This window comes from Rhinolophus sinicus, linkage group LG10 (assembly GCF_036562045.2).
Source record: "Rhinolophus sinicus isolate RSC01 linkage group LG10, ASM3656204v1, whole genome shotgun sequence".
Classification (NCBI taxonomy): domain Eukaryota; kingdom Metazoa; phylum Chordata; class Mammalia; order Chiroptera; family Rhinolophidae; genus Rhinolophus; species Rhinolophus sinicus.
The window spans coordinates 71,584,079-71,600,358 of NC_133759.1; the positions used below are offsets into that span (position 1 = coordinate 71,584,079).

Below are 16,280 nucleotides of genomic sequence, written 5' to 3' on the forward strand. Positions count from 1 at the left end.
TCTAGTCAGTCCCCAAAATGTGCAAGCGCCTCCCAGCAGACCCCAGGCACAGAGCATCTCCCATACAGTCTCAGTACTTCTGTGGTGGGCATCGGGCAGAGGAGTTCTCAACATCTGGGCCAGGAGCCTGTGATCCATGGGCATCCTCAGCAGAATAAGATGCCCAAGGAGATGGCATCATTAAATAAATAATTGGATGGAGATGGATGGTTGGGAGGGAGGGAGGGAGGGAGAAAGGAAGGGAGGGAGGGAGGGAGGGAGGGAGGGAGGGAGGGGAAAGACAGGTGAGTGGATAGATGGGCAGGTGGATGATGGATGGGTAGGCGGATGAAAGGAAGAACAAATGGACTGATGGATGGATGCCTGATGGATAGATGAATGGAAGGAAGGAGGGATGGCTAGCTGAGTGGCTAGATGAATAGATCAATAGTTAGACAGATGGATAGACCAATGGATTGATGAATGGTTGGACAGATGGATGGACTGATGAATGGATAGATAGACGAATGGATTTATGAACAGATGGATGGGCAGATGGATGAAGGAAGAAAGGATGGATAGAAGGACAGTCAAGTGAGGTAATGAATCAATAACTATACAAATAGTTGGATGCATTGAAGAGTAAGTGAATTAGTGGGTGGAGAAAGGCATGATGGTTGAGCAGATAAGTAAGTGAAGAAATTAATGAGCTAACAAATGAAGAGTTGAAAGATGGTGTGTGTATTACTAACGAATGGAGGAAATAACTGAATACCTAGATGGATGAGCTGTTGAATGAATGAACAAGCAAATCCATTACTAGGCTGAAGGGATGATGGATGGTTTGGAGAGGGATGGAGGCCAGTGAGTAGGTCAGTCCCTGACCAAGAGTGGCGGCCACAGTCTGGCTGACCCCAGCCTGGCCCCCATCCCAGGGACTCTGAGGCCCTTGTGGCTGGACCTTCTTTCCTAGAAAGCCTGATAACTTGGCAGGACTGAAAGAGAAACATTTCCCTGCAACCAGGGAGTGATGGCAGCCACCATGGCCTGCGTGGAGCCACCCAGACTCCATGAGCAGTGGCCTCCTCACCGGCACCCAGGCACAGCGGGTGCTGAACACGGAGGTCTCTGCTCTCTGGGGGTGGGGGGTGACTAGCACATGTGCCCCTGTCCAGAGAGAATGCCAGTCACCCCCTCCCAATATCTCCCCCCACCCCCATCTCCCACACGTGTCCCTCATGCTGACGACTGGGGTGTGGCACTTCTTTGGGGCCAGCACAAGTAGCCTTGTTAAAGACTGACAGGCTTGTGTGTTCTTCCACTCGGCTGCCCACAGCTCTGCTCAGCCTCATGGGCCCTTCTGCCCTCAAAGCCTTAGGGAAGTGGAAAGGGGGCAGCCTAATCCTGCTCACTCACTCCTGTTCTTTTTCCATCTTCTCCAGGGACTTCCAGGCTCCAAGGGGGAAAAAGTAAGTGATGCTGGAGGCTGTCCAGATGCAGTAGGCTGAGGAAGGATGCCAACAGCTGCCTCCAAACATCAGTTCCAAAGTGTGACCTTGGGGACGTCACATCCCCTCCAAGAGCCTTGGTTACCTCATCTGTAAAGTGGGGCAAGTAGTGCCCTTCCCCTAAAATGGTTACAAGTTAAAGTGCCCAGAGGGTTGAATTTGAGTTCTCCTGGCAGCGGAGTGTAATGAACTCAAAGCAGTCTGCCCAGAACGACAGTTCCCAAAGTAGTTTATCATGAAAAGGGGGCGGGGGTGCCAGGAGAGCCTAAAGGATTGAACACTGACTGTTGATGGCATTTTTTGTGGGGATGACACCTCTGCCAGGAAAACAGATGGTGGAGAGCTACCCCTGGGACCCTCACAGTCCCTTGTGACAAGGACTCTCCTGGCATTTGGTACTAAACGTCACAGCTACAGTCCTGGAGGGCTGGGACCTCCGAGTGCCTCCAAGGGAAGCAGGAGAGAGGGGAGATGCGTGGTTCCCATGGTGGGATTAGGGGAGGGAGGGACCAGGGCAGACCTAGGTGTAGCGGGACAGACGGGGCACTTCCAGGAAAGAGCTGGGCCACACACCTCCTATCCCGCTGGGGATCACTTAGTAAAGGGCAGCCAGTGTCCCAGTCCACCATCAGGGCTGAGCAAGGCACATATTCTGCTGCTCAGAGCCTTGGGTCTGCATCCCAAAGGGCCTCAGTTTCTCCATCCGTAAATGGAAACCAACCTCACAGAGCCCTGGGGAAGACTGCCCGAGATGATGGTCTGTGTTCTTTGCAGAAGATGAGAGCCTCATGTAGCTGACAGGTGTGGTGATTGCCTTCCTGCTGGTTCTGGCTGATGCCATCGAGTCGCAGAAATTATAAAAGGCAGGGGCTTTGAAACCAAAAAGAAATCAGTGTCTTGGTGTCTATCACTGCATAGCATACTGCCTCCAAACTTGGTGACTTAAAACAATTAATCAACTAATGGTCATCCCTCACTGTCCTGCGGTTTGGGGATTCTAAGAGGGCAGAGTAGGGGCAGCTTGTCTCCGCTCCATCGTCTCTGGAGCTGGTGATGGGTAACAGACCACCAGTTCCAAGGCCTGAATCTGCTAGCTGTGTGACCTTGGGCAGATTACTCAGCCTCTCTGTGCCTCTATTTCCTCATTGGAATAATAGAGCCTACACGTGATTTTTGGTAGAATGAAATGAAACCATGTATGTGAAGCTCTGAGCACACAGTAAATGCTCAATATATGTGAAGAGGTAATAAAAGCAGTGGTAACATACCTCCCTGTTTTTTGTTCCTAGGGTGCACCAGGAGACTTTGGCCCCCGGGTAAGAACTGTGCAAGGCCCCCTCACCCACCTATATGGTTTGTTTTATATTATAATAAGGCGTGTCCCTATAGCTTATCACGGAAGGTGAGTGAGGAGCCCCTCCTCCCGCGCACAGTGTATCCCATGAGTGGTTTCACTTAGATGCCTGCTGCTGGATAGAAGTCCCAGGCACCTTGGTCTGGCACAGACTGGGCATCTATAGCACACGTGTCACTATGGATGGAGGACAGTGGGCCTGGCACTGGTCCAAGACCAGAGACTGACCTTCCTGAGGGCAGCCGGCACCCCAGGAAGAGGGAAGGCTGTTGGGTCAGCAGCCGTGAGCCCAAGCTCAGCTCTGCCACTTACCAGCCAAGGGACCTTGAGTGATTCAATTTCCCCTCTGAGACTCAGTTTCTCCAACTGTGAGTGGTGGTGACAGCCCCTACCCCAAGTCTCTGTGCTGAAGATTCATTGTAATCATAAAATTGGGCACTCAGTATCCCACATGGGAACAGTAGATGGGACCCTCAGCCGGCCCACCCCAGCCCTTGGTGCTCTCTGGTCACTGGGACTCAGAAGTGCCTCATGCCAACCAGGGCCCTCTCAGCAGAAGCTGAAGCAGAGTGGAGACCCCAGGTGGGATGGGCCCCACAAAAGCGGGTCTTGGCAAAGGGTCACTTAAGTGGCCTGGGCAGGCAGCAGCAGCAACCTGACTGCAGAGACTGAGAGGTGGGCATGAGCTGCCCAGAGAAAGGCAGGAGAGTGGTATACTTCCGGTTGTTTTTAAGAAGGTAGTGGGGTGGAAACTGTAGCCAGCAGGCCAGTCACCCACAGCAAGCATCTGCCCAGGCTAGAGGCGGGAGTGTAAGGAAGGGCAAGAGAGAGGAGGGCACTGTATGCAGGGGAATGAAAGGAAAAGGGGGGCTGCGTGCAGAGAGTGTGGGCTGGGCTTTGCAGTCAGACTGGGTTAGGTGCTGGTCCCAGCTCTGCAACCACGTAACTCTGAGCCTGATTTGTGAAATGAGGCCAGCTGGGCCCTCATCATGGGTGGTCGTGAGCCCTGCGTGGGGAGGGGAGCAGGAGAAAGGGGGTGGCCAGGCTGAGTTCCCCTGCTGCCAAGACACAGCTGTTCTGTGCTGAGACTTTGACAGAAGGGCGAGGGCAGGGCCACATACAGCTGGTGAGACGTCCCTGAAGTCAAAGAAAGGACACCCTTGAGTTTGGTCTTGAGTTGGTGGCTGCTGAGAAAAACTCCTGCCTGCTTCCCGATGGATGTGGAAGCTGATCTTCACAACAGGCAGATGCACTCCTCAGCAGACTAGAATTCCCCCACTGGGTGTCACGGAGGAGCAGATCCCTCCCCAAGCCCCGCCCCTCTTCATGGGTAGACTCCCTGTTGTCCCAATGGTCTAGCCCCCTGTGAAACAACCTCCACCCCCAAGAGTGGCTCAAACAACGTGTCACTATCGCTCATGACCCCCTGGGTTGGCTGTGCCTCTCCTGTTGCAGGCAGAGGCAGTGGGGCTTAGTCTGAGGTGATGGCACCCTCTGGGAACTCAGCTGGAGAGGACCTCTGTGTGGCTGGGACTTCTCCCAGCATGGCGGTGGGCATCCCAGCGGGGACTCCAGGAACAGCATTCCAAGGGGCAGGAAGCCAGGACTGCCAGGCCCATTGAGAGCGATATCTGGAATATATCACTGCATTCTATTGGTCACATCTGTCACAGGGCCCACCCAGGGTCAAGGGGGGTGTGGGAGAAATAGACCCCAGCTCTTGATGGGGAGTGGCAAGGCCACACTGCAGAGGCACCTCCCATGTGGGCATGAGCATAGCATAGCAGCCATCTTCAGAGAACGTGGTCTGCCGCTCCCAGTCACTATACTGCCGTCCACTGGGCTGGGGTGAGTGGTTTTACCTCCAGAAATAGCCTTGTGGTTTTCTACATCACCTCCTGCCATTCTGACTACACAACCTGTTTGCTGTAGATGGTTTTCCCACGGCTCAATCCGGGCTTGATAAGTAGAGACCATCTTTTGTTCAATCACCGTGTCCTCAAGGTAGACTGGCGAGTGGCATGTCCAAGGCTGATGGTTGGTGTGTTCCCCTCAACTCACCAGAATTTCCAGGGTTAGACCTCAGCCATCCGACCCCTGCAGGAGGAGGAAGCAGCTGGCCGGCCTCATTTCCTGAGTAATGCCGGGGAAGAACCTAAGAACCTCTCCTAGGACCTGCTCAAGTGTCTAAACCCATTTTCTGCCTTGATAAGTGGAGTCCAAGCCAGTGGTTCCCAGCCTGGTCCCCTGGGCTGTGAAAAGAGCAACCGAGGACAGGGTACCTTCAAAGTCTTCCTGATTCGGCATAAAACGAAACAGGAATTACTCACCAACTTCAGCACCCAGGGTCGGGTGACCTAACCAAACTCAGTTTCCTTTACTTTGGGCTGGAGTTCTATCCTTTTTGTCAGAACCTGGCCATGTCAGACTGGTAAGATCTGCACTGAGAGCTTCCGTTAAGTTTTCCACTGGGAAAACTAATGAGCTAGGTCTTAGGAGCAGTTGGCTAGAGAGGTGAGCTCTTTCACATCAGGGGGCCCATAGATGAACCAAGTCTAAAGGAGACTGCGTGCCAGAGGAGGCACTGCCTTTCCTAGCTCTGTAACTGCGTAAATGATTACCCTCTCTGACCTCGGTCACTCCTTCTGTAAAATAGGACACGAGCAGTGCCCTGGCCAGGTGGTGACAGGATTGGGTGAGATAACCCCCAGAACGTCCTGGCTCCCCAGCGCTGGGCACACAACAAGCTGCTCCAGGTTACAGGAAGGTTGGGCGCTGCAGGCACTGTGACCTTGACCCCAAACTCATTCCCAAATGGCATGCCCGATTCCTGTGCCCTGTGCCGGTGCTGGGTGGACACTGCTGGGGCAGCAGGAAGTGCTTGTGGCACTGTGGTCTTTCCTCCTTGCAGGTGGGGCCTTGAAGTGAGGGGCTGGCTGCCTGAGGTCTGACCCAGTACTAACATTAGCCTGAGATTTGGGGTGGGGGGAGGTGCTGCATGAGAGAGACTATGTGGCCCTCTGTCGCCCTTTTGTGGTGTGTGTGTGTGTGTGTGTGTGTGTGTGTGTGTGTGTGTGTGTGATTGTAGATTCTCACGCAGTTATAATAAATAATACCCCATGTACCCGTCATCCAGTTTCCCCAGTGGTGACATTTTACAGCACTGTAGTACAATCTCCTAACCAGGAAATTGATACAACGTACCAACCTTATTCAGACTTTACCCATTTTACTCATTTGTGTGTCTGTTTAGTTCTATGTACTTTTATTGTCCTCATAGATTCGTGCAACTACCATATAAGATCCCTCATGCTACCCTTTTATAGCTATAGTCATCTCCCTCCCAGCCCACCCCCGAAACCTTGGCAACCACCAATCTCTGCTCCCTCTCTATAATTTTACCATTTCAAGAATGTTACATAGATGCAATCACACAGTATGTGACCTTTTGAGATTGGCTTTTTTCCTCAGCATTACTCCCATGAGATTGATCCAAGTGGCTTCCTTTCAGTACTTTGTTCCTGTTTGTTTACTGCGGAACATTGTTCCATGGTGGATGTACCCAGTTGGTTAACCATTCGCCATTGGAGGACATTTGGGTTGTTTCCAGTTTGGGGTTCTTAAAAATAAGGCTGCTATGAACATTCATGTACAGGTTTTTGTGCGAACATAAGTCTTCATTTCTCTGGAGCAAATGCCCAAGAGTGCACCTCCATCACTTAGGGAAGGAGGAGTTGACCATCCAGGCAGGTCTTTGAGGAGGCATGAGTCCCCTTTCAGAGGAAGGGGGCTGGTTGGGCACACGTGCTTCCTCCCACACTCAGTGTACGTCACCTCTCACCTAAACACTATAGGTGGGGAGATGGTACATTCTTTGGAGTGTAAAAGTCCTGTTGGCCTCTTATGCCTAGGTATAAGGACCTGTCCCTTTGTGTGGCCACCAACAAGTCACAAGAGGCCCAATGACAAAGCCCTTTCCCCTGAGCCTGCCAAGGGCTGGGGAAGGGGAAGGCATTGGGCTGCCTATCTAAGGGGCCTTCTCTCTAAAGGGTGGAACTCCTTCCCCTCACCCTCAGAGTCATGTCAGACCCCATCTCTTTCAGGGAGACCAAGGGCAAGATGGAGTGGCTGGGCCTCCAGGACCCCCTGGACCCCCTGGGGCCCGGGGCCCTCCTGGCGACACTGGGAAAGATGGCCCCAGGGGAGCACCAGGCCCAGCGGTAAGAGGGCATGAAGCTGGACCACTCAGGATCTGGTCCTGTACCTATCAAAACCCCAAACCCTGAACCCCAACCCCAGCCCTATCCCCAGTCCAGACCCAGACCTAACCCCAACCCAGACCCTTACCTTAGTGAGACCTTAAACCTAACACTAACTGGGTCCCTGGCTCCAATTAGACCTTGACCCCAAATTCATTCCCAAATCCTCATCCAGACCCCAATGAGACTATTATCCAAACCCTAATGCTCACCCCTACAGGTTCTGACCCTGACTCCAAACCCACATTTTACCCCTACACTCTAATCCCAAATAGAACTATAGACCCTAACTCTGACCTTGGTTGCAATCTCAGTCTAGTTCTAACCCTGACCCTGACCCCCATATGAACTCTTTCTCTGCAGATCTTTACCAACCTGATTCTCTCTCTCTCTCTCTCTCTCTCTCTCTCTCTCTCTCTCCCCCTACTCCCCCCAGTACTAACTAGTTAGCCTCAGTCATCTCAGTCATCCTCCTCCCATGGTTCTAACCAAACCCTGGAGACTAGGCCTCATCTCTCTCCCTAACCCTGAGACTCCAACCTGTTCTTCACTTCCACCAAACTGCCACCAGGGTCCCCTCTCAGAGCAGCTACTCAATTGGTTCATCCATTCCGTGTCTCATTGGGCACATAACTCCCTGAGCCTCAACTTTCTCATCTGTGAAGTAGGGATAATGACATCCACTTTTCAGGGTTTGGTGAGGATGAAATAAGTGAATGTGCTCAGAGCCCAGCCCAGGGCTGGGCAAGCGCTGTGGTCTCAGCTAACTGTGGGGTCCCTGCATCCCCTCATCTCTCTCCTCTATGTGTTCTCAGGGTCCCCAAGGAGAGGCTGGACAAGACGGCGAGATGGTCAGTACCCAGAGCATTTCAGAGGCTTGGGCTGGCAGGACCATGGTTCCAGGCCCGGAAGCCTCTCTCCCGCACACACACACCCAGGGTCATGCTGTGTGCACCCAATGACAAAGCCCTTTCCCCTGAGTGCACCCAGGTTGTACATGTGTGCACACCCAAGCTCTTCCCCCCGCCAGCAGTGGGAAGGGACAGGACAGGTCCTCAGTCCCAGCAGAATTCTCACAACCCCGCACCCCTGGGAGGAAGCCTGTAGTCCACTTGTCACTGCTGGTATCTGATGAGACGCTGTCTAAGACGTGAGGAGTCAGGCCTGGAACAGGCCAGTTCCAGCGCCAGCCCTGCCTCCTCCTCCCTGGCACTTGGTGTTGCCCTTTATAAATTGTGGATGATAAGGACAGACAGGAGCAGCCGCCAGTATCACTTTTAACACCTTCTCTTGTTCCAGGGCCCGAAGGGACCCCCAGGGCCCAAGGTGAGTGCTCCTCACACCCTGTCCCACCCCCCTTGAAGCCCAGGCAGCAGGGTTAAGAGATCAAGTTATGTGACTTGGGCAAGTTACTTCATCTCTCTGGGCCTCAGTTTACTCACTGGTTATATGTGGACATGACAAACATTTCCTATCTTACCTTCACATCAAGTTGTGAGGATCGAATAATAAAACACATGAGCTTTTAAAGCCCTCTGCAGGTGTCAGCTCTTTTTTCCTGCCTTGAGCAGTGCCTGCTGGGATGGGAAGGCAGGCTCTGGTCCTCCCTGAAGGAGCCAGAGCCCCCAGGCTGAGCAGGAGGAAAGGGTGGGAAAGGAGCTCCATTTAGTGAGCACCTGCTGCGAGCCAGGGGCTTTCGGTACATCCTGTCCAATCTCGCAGTAATCCTCTGAGACTGGGGGTATCACATCCCCGCTTTCAAGAGCAGTGACTTGCCCAGGTTCATTCAGCTTGGGAGGGACTAGGTTGGGAGTGGAGTCCAAGCCCCACCACCCATGTGCTGCCCTCTGAGGGGGTGGAGTCTCCGGGTTGTGCTGGGCAGGGTCATGGGGTTACCTCTCCAGAGGAGCCGCCAGCTCCGATGACGGTGACCTTTCTCTTGCACCCCCACTATCTCCCCTCAGGGTGAGCCCGGTGTTCCTGGAAAGAAGGTGAGGGGAGCTGTGGATGGGCTTCTTGGTGGGGTGTAGGAAGTGGCTGGAGAAAGGAGTAGAGGCTGGGCATGGGGCAAGATGGGGGCCAGCCCCAGGGAAGGCTCCCTCCTGCTCAGCAGACCCGAGTCCTCACTGCAGGTACCATCTCTGAAGCCACGATCTCATTCATTCATTCACTCATTTCACTCGTTCTTTCCCTTCCTCAAATACATTAAATTTGTTCTCACTTCAGGGCCTAGAACAGTGGTTCTTAAAGTGTGGTCCCAGGACAAGCGTGTCAGCATCACTGGGGGCTTATTAGACAAGCACATTCGGAGCCCACCCCAGACCCACAAATCAGACGCTGGGGGTGGGCCGCACTGTGTCCAAGCAGCCCTGGGCGCTACTGGCCTGAGCTCGAATCTGGGAACCACTGACCCAGAGTGATCTTCCCCCACCTCTTCCCACAGCCCAGCCTCCTCCTCCTCCTCCTGCAGGTCTCAGCAAAGCTGTCCCCTCCCCTCAGAGACAGCCCCTCAGGCTGTCCCCGGCCACCTGCTAAAGCACGCCCTCCCCAAGTCCCTCTCCATGCTGCCATCCTGCCATCCTCTTATGTTCTTTTCATCTTGGCACTTTACTTTCTGGCAGGCTGCTGTGCATTTATATAGATATTTCTTTGCCCTTGGCCTCCTCTGACCCACTGAGCAGGGACTTCGTCTGCCTGGCACACAGAGGGTGCTCACAGCATAATTGTTGAGTGAAGGATGAATTCCCTCTCCTTTACCTGCCCATCCATTCCTTCTGCACACACCTGCTGGGCTGGCCCTGGGCTGCTGGGGGCAGGGGACAGCAGGTGAGGGGAAGAGGGAGGAGCTGCCCAGTGCTGGTGCCAGGAGTGGACAGGTGTGCTGGGGAGTGCAGAAGGGGGTGGCCAACTGACCACCTGAGGACCTAGCCAGTGTGTCCACATCTGAGGGCTGCAGCCTCCCCTGCTCTCTCCTCAGGGGGATGATGGAACCCCAAGCCAGCCAGGATTTCCTGGACCCCCAGGGCCCAAGGTAGGTACTTGTGCCTCCTCTGGAGCTCCCCCTGCCTCCCACCTTCTGACATTCCGTCAGCCTGCTAAGCCCCTCCTGGCCCCTCCGCGTCACAGAGGCAGGAGCTAACAACACCCAGCACAGGCCAGGACAAGGCAGCAGGAAGGCCCTGTGTCCCACTTGTCAACGGGGCTGGCATCTCTCCCCGGCCATTTGTCTCCCCTCACACCCGCGAGTCCTCTGGTTCCCATCTTAGGGGGCCCTACTCTCTGCCCTGTCTCCAAGCCATGAATTGGATATCATCCTGGTTCCCCCAGCCCTTCAAGACAGCCACTAAATCCTGGTCAGCCTGTCTCCAAACTGTCTCTTGAGTTCCTGAGCTGCTCCCACTGTGCACCAAGACCCAGCCCAGAAGGTGGCTGTGGCCCTAAGCCCCCGGGGCCGGGGAGAGCCCTGCAGGCCATCCTCTGTGGGTGGGCTCAGCCACATTCCCCTGGAACTAGTCTAGAAGCCAGCAGACGCAGGAAGCCCCGAACCTGCCCCACTGCTTGCTCTTACAGTAACGACCTCTGTTGCAGGGCGAACCCGGAAGCATGGGGCCTCAGGGAGAGACCGGCATGGATGGTGGCCCAGGGCCAAAGGTGACCTTACAGCACGCTGCTCAGCTTCCACAGGCCCGTTCAGAACAGTCATATGATTTCTCCTCCAATTTGCCCTTTTAAGTTGGGAGTCCCTGGAGGGCCTGGACCCTCAAATCTCCTTCGACTGACAATGAGAGGCTGGCCTGGGGGCGGGAGGCAGTAGGTCTAGGTGAGTGACGAGGCTAAGTTACCATGCAGCCTTGGGCTCCTGGGCCTCGGTGGCCCATCTCTACTCAACGCGGAGTCAGAGGAGGGTCCCTCCAGGAGCCCTGTTACTGGGGTGCCAGTCGCATACATGAGGCCCTGCACCCTTTCGGAAAGAGGGGCTAGAGGGGGTGGGGGGACCTTTGGCTCAGCCAAGCACACCTGGCTGCAACCATGTGGTCTCCACAGGGGGAGCCTGGCCAGCAAGGTGCCGACGGAGCAGCAGGGCCACGGGTAAGCTGTGTCCCTTCCGGCTACCCCAGTGGGATCCAGGGTTGGTTCCTTCAGAAACCTCTGTCCCCCCAGAAACCCCAGAGGAGCAGAGGGGCTCCAGACACTGGGAGTCTTTTTTTTTATAATTCATTAGTGTTTACTTCATTTTTAATCTCACAGTACATGCTTTTGGTAAAACGTTCAAATATGGGTTTGTGCAAACAAGAGCCCCACCTCCCCTCTCTCCCCAGTTCAATGCCTGCCCTCCAAGACTCTTCCTGGCACATTCAACCATAGACCCTCGATTTGTCACATATGGCATTATGCTACCCCTGTTGGGGGCTTCTGCCCTTGCCCCCGGCCCCATGTCGAGGTTTGTCCCTGTCCCTGGGAGCACAGCCACCACAGCTGGCCCCAAGGTCCCAGATCTTCTGTAACCAGGCCCTATCAACACACATTCAGGCTGACCCTGCTCTCTGCTCTGTGGCCTCGAACAATCCCGGAGGCCAGTTTCCTCCTTCAGAAACCGGGTCTCAGCCCGCAGCCTGGATTGCAGGTGGCCTGGGATTGGATTAAGCACTGAGTGTCAGAATTCAGTGTAAACTGTACAATTCCGTGTGGGCCAGGACCGTGGAGGCAGCCAGCAAGGAGGGCCCGGCTTGGGTCTGTCTGCCCTGGGCAAGGGGCTGGCCATAGGCCTGAACCAAAGTGCTCACAGCCCCTCACCGTTCTCCCGGCAGAGAGGTGCCCAGGTGGGGATGGGAGGGCCGCGGCCGGCCGTAGTGCGCACGCCTGTGTAGACGGGTGCACGTGTGGACACACAGCGGCCACATGCTTGGGGGGGAGGGTGTTCCTACCATGAACGAGTGGGCCTCTCAGCGTGGTGTGTGTATCCTCCACCAGAGGTTGGGAAACAGAGGCACAGGCCTACAGTGTCTTAGAGGGGTTTGGGTGACTTTGTTTGTGTTTGTATGTTTGCCAATATTTAAAAATAGGAAGAATGTCATATCATAATTAGGCTTTACACGTTCCCTCAAGAATTCCGGCATGGGGCCTCATTAGGCCTCAGTTTCCACATGAAAGCCAATCACGGCCACCACCAGACCAGGTGGGGCTCGTTCCTCACCTGGCCCCAAGGCTCCCTTCCCTCTGTGGGCCCCCTGCCTGGACCCTGCAGCGTTTTGTCATTGAGCCTGGGTGCCGAGTGAATGCCAGGGGCCCAGACATGAGGACCAGATGTGCTAGGGTCCTGCTGGGTTACAGCTGAGCCAGTGTGCGGATTGGACCTGCGGTTGGCTCCGTCACTGGGTTCCGGGTGAGATGCAGAGACGTTTAGCACTTCCCCCACCAACATAACCCCTCTCTGAAACCTTCCTCTTCTTCCTGCCTCAGGGTCCCCCGGGCCTCAAGGGTGAACAGGGAGACACGGTGGTGATTGACTACGATGGCAGGATCTTGGATGCCCTGAAGGTAACATCCCTGTGCCCTTGCTGTGTGTTTCTTGAGGGAATAACCACTTACTTTGTGTATTAATCCCACACTTTTTTACACAAGGGACCAGGGACAGCTTAGCACAAAGACCCAAGTCCACCAGGTACTGTGTTGAGACCAAACACGATGCTGAGACAGCTGCTTTGTATGTGGCTCCTGTGACCCCAAGCCTCCCAGAGGCCAAAGCAAAAAGGGGAGCTTCCCTTCGGGGCAGAAGGCAGAGCATTTCCTGGTGTCCAGTCCCAGCAGGGCCCCTGGGACCTTCCCAGAGGATGCAGGCTGGAATGCTAGGTCTTCTAGTGACCATTGGGGGAGGATGAGAGTGGCAAGGCCCACCCGAGCACCTTGGGAGGTGTGTAACCTCTGAGCCCTGCCCGGGGCCTGGCGGACTTGGGGCCCATCACCAGTGGAGAGAGAGGTTGGGTGCCAGAAAAGGGAGCTAGGGTGGGGGAGAGGCGGTCATCAGAGACCAGAGGGCCTCAGAACCTGACCCCACCTGAGCTTCAATCCCAGTTATTTCCCACAGGCCTCACGGAAGTACAAGCTAATGGCCACTGGCCCACCCCTGCATGGTGTGGTGTGGTGTGACACGGCCCATGCACGTGCATGGTGTATCCCAGGCCAGCTAGGAGCCACATGGGAGAAGCTCTATGGGTGCAGAGGCAGGAAGTAAATTTTGAGTGCCGGACTGGGATGATGCCTCCACTGGATGGGCAGCGGGCAGCCGTAACTGGTTCTTGAGCAGAGGGGTGACATTAAAATACATTGGGGAAGACTAGCTGGGGAATGCTGTGGAAGGTGAACAAAAGTGGTGTGGGGACAGCTGGAGGCAGAAAGGTCACCAGGAAGGTAGGTGCTGGGCGAGGGCCTAGAGGAGGGTGAGTGGAATGGAGGAAGATTATAAGACCAGGGACATCTCATGGAGGGTCCAACAAGAAGGAGGCAGGTTGGTGAGAGGAGATGGAAGGGTGAGGACTGGAGCTGGTGAGGCTGAGGGCCTGAGCAAGGTGTGGCCTTTGGGAGGGGACATAAGTTTGGGGGTGATGATGAGCCATGATGGGCGGGCAGACTTTGGGAATCCCAGCTTGGGAGTGGCTCAGACCTAGAGACTGAAGATGCCATCTCCTACCTGTGCAACCCAGGAACTCCCCCAGGGCCCGCAGACAGCAGGCAACAAAGCCGATGGGCAGAGAGCTCAGAGGACAGGCAGGGAGGGCAGTGCCAGGCCACTGCTAGGGATACAATTTTGGGCTGGCCTTAAATGCCAGCTTGAAGAGGCAATAGGGGACCATTGCAGGATCTTGAGCAGTGGAATATTGTGAAGAAATTTAGATTTGGGGGAGACTAGCTCTGAGGGCAGAGGGATTCTGGGCCACCTGACGCCTCATACCACCTCCCTGGACTCCATCAAGACAAGGGGTCTGACCTGGCTGGGTGGCAAGCAGGCTGTACAAGGGCCCTTGAGCCTGCTGCAGGCCATCTAGACAGGGACGTGACCCCTGGATAGAAAGGGTGGACTGGCAGTGGGTGGAGGGGGCCCTGTCTAAACACTGACTGACTTGACTTTCACACACAGGGTCCTCCTGGGCCACCAGGACCACCAGGGATCCCTGGAGCCAAGGTCAGTGCCATGCAGTGTGTGTCCCCCCAAGCTCCTTGTATCCAGGGCTTTCCTCCCCTCTCCTCTCTGCCATGCCCCCTCTGTTTCTCTCCCGCCATCCTAGTCTGGCTTCTTGGGGCTCAGAGAAAGGGGTCTGTTACTTCCTAACCAAGTGGGGTGGCTTCTTCCCGGCCCTAGCTATGCTACGCCCTGCGAAGCCTCGTTCACACATGAAAACCCATCAGTCGGTCCCCCGTGACATCCCAAAATCCCATAGAGGACATGGCCATTCCTATGGTCTGTACGCATTGTTATACCCTGCCCACTTGGCTCCAAAGAAAGAGCCCAAGACTGGAATTAGGCAGAATCTGGTCCCACTATCGTCCCTGGGCTATGTGGCATGGAGTAAGTCACTTAACCCTCTGAGCCTCAGCTTCCTACCAGCCTAACCTACCAGCCTATAGATTATAGCTCGAGGCTGCATCTGCCCATAGGGGCTGAGGACATGGAGGAGAGGAGTAGCCTGCCCCTGGCACCATGCTGGGCACCCAGTGGGCACCTTCCTAGAGGTCCAACAGCAGGGACTTGACCAGGAACAGTGTGCTGGTTGGGGGAGGCAGCCCAGTCACGGATCCCTCTCAGAGACCACGGGACACCCCAACCCCTCTGATGTCTGTTCCCTTCCAGGGCGAGCTCGGATTGCCTGGTGCCCCTGGAATTGACGGAGAGAAGGTCTCTGAGCTTTTCATTCCTTGGTGACACTGGTGCCCGGTGTTGTGGTGTGTGTGTGTGTGTGTGTGTGTGTGTGTGTTATGTCTGTGTGTTGTGTCTGTTTGTGTATCTCTGTGTGTGTCTGTGTCTGTGTGTCTGTGTTGTGTCTGTGTGTGTGTCTGTATGTGTGTCTGTGTGTGTACATAGTTGGCAGGCCACAGAGCAACGTGTGCAACGTGTGTACAAATTCCAGTTCTGCCTTTGGCCTGGAGCAGGCTGCTGTCTCCCTGCAGCCTCTGCTCCTCAGCCGCAGGTGAGGGTGGTGACAGGGCTGTTGTCAGGGTTAAATTACTCTGTGTATGGAGGACACTTAGAACAGTGCCCGGCACCACGTAGCAGAACTTTCAAATGTCAGCTAATCGCATTGCTGTCGTCATTAGCATTATTGTAAGTATACACGTGTGTGTGACCCTACACAGATACCAGTGTCCACGGGTGTCACTTGACATTAGTGGGTGTGTCTTTAGCACTGGGTCCCTAGTGTGTGGCACACTGTGGACATCACATAATTGGTTGAGAGGGGATTCCGTGACTGGAAGGTGACTGGGTGAATGGTTGGTTAGTTGTGGAAGTTGGGGGCTCCCATCACTGGCAACTGAGAGGTGAGCAAGTTGACCCTGAGCCCCATAAGGGCCCTCTCCTGGCTGCCCAGTCCCACTTGTTCCACTCCCCCTGCCCCCACCCTACACCCGTGTGCAGTGAGGCAGGTGTGGGGGTGCCCCCTCCCTGTCTCTATCCAGGCCCCTCAGTGCATCTGCCACCCGGGTTGGAGGCAGGGACCCACAAGGAGGAAACAGAGGTCTTGCCTGGCTCTGGGGACCTGTTGGAGTTCAGGAAGGGACAATGCCTGCTGATCCCCACTGAGCCCTTGTACATGTGGCTTTCAGGGCCCCAAAGGACAAAAAGGAGACCCAGGAGAGGCCGGGCTGACTGGACCCAAAGGGGAAGCAGGCAAGATGGGCCTGTCTGGCCTCCCGGTAAGTGGCTGGGTGGGCCCAATGCCCTCGCCCTATGTGGGTGTGGGGTCCCAAGGTGAGTGTGAGCCTGCCGGCAGCAGGGATCCGGCAGTCTCAGCCCAGCCCAGGGCCTTGGGGCCTTTGAAGGGAAGCTCTGGCTCCGCCCTCACTGCTTGGACTCTGTGAGCCCCCATTTCCTCACCCTAGAAGGACCCACCACCTACCTCCTGACCTCCTGAGGCCTCAGTAACAGTGGAATAAGGAGGCCCTGCCTAGTGGAAGCGAGTTGGCAGA

The 16,280-nt window shown here is 55.2% G+C and overlaps 1 protein-coding gene across 1 annotated transcript in view; it reads left to right on the plus strand.

Annotated features, from left to right (window-relative positions):
- COL23A1 (collagen type XXIII alpha 1 chain) overlaps window positions 1–16,280 on the plus strand; it is a 319,317-nt gene that overhangs the window by 293,980 nt on the left and 9,057 nt on the right. Inside the window, exons 7-19 of the mRNA XM_074313377.1 lie at window positions 1,422–1,448; window positions 2,777–2,803; window positions 6,945–7,061; window positions 7,916–7,951; window positions 8,400–8,426; window positions 9,065–9,091; window positions 10,078–10,131; window positions 10,689–10,751; window positions 11,145–11,189; window positions 12,561–12,638; window positions 14,236–14,280; window positions 14,947–14,991; window positions 15,918–16,007. Coding sequence (XP_074169478.1) covers window positions 1,422–1,448; window positions 2,777–2,803; window positions 6,945–7,061; window positions 7,916–7,951; window positions 8,400–8,426; window positions 9,065–9,091; window positions 10,078–10,131; window positions 10,689–10,751; window positions 11,145–11,189; window positions 12,561–12,638; window positions 14,236–14,280; window positions 14,947–14,991; window positions 15,918–16,007 — 681 coding nt within the window. The remainder of the gene's footprint in view (window positions 1–1,421; window positions 1,449–2,776; window positions 2,804–6,944; window positions 7,062–7,915; window positions 7,952–8,399; window positions 8,427–9,064; window positions 9,092–10,077; window positions 10,132–10,688; window positions 10,752–11,144; window positions 11,190–12,560; window positions 12,639–14,235; window positions 14,281–14,946; window positions 14,992–15,917; window positions 16,008–16,280) is intronic.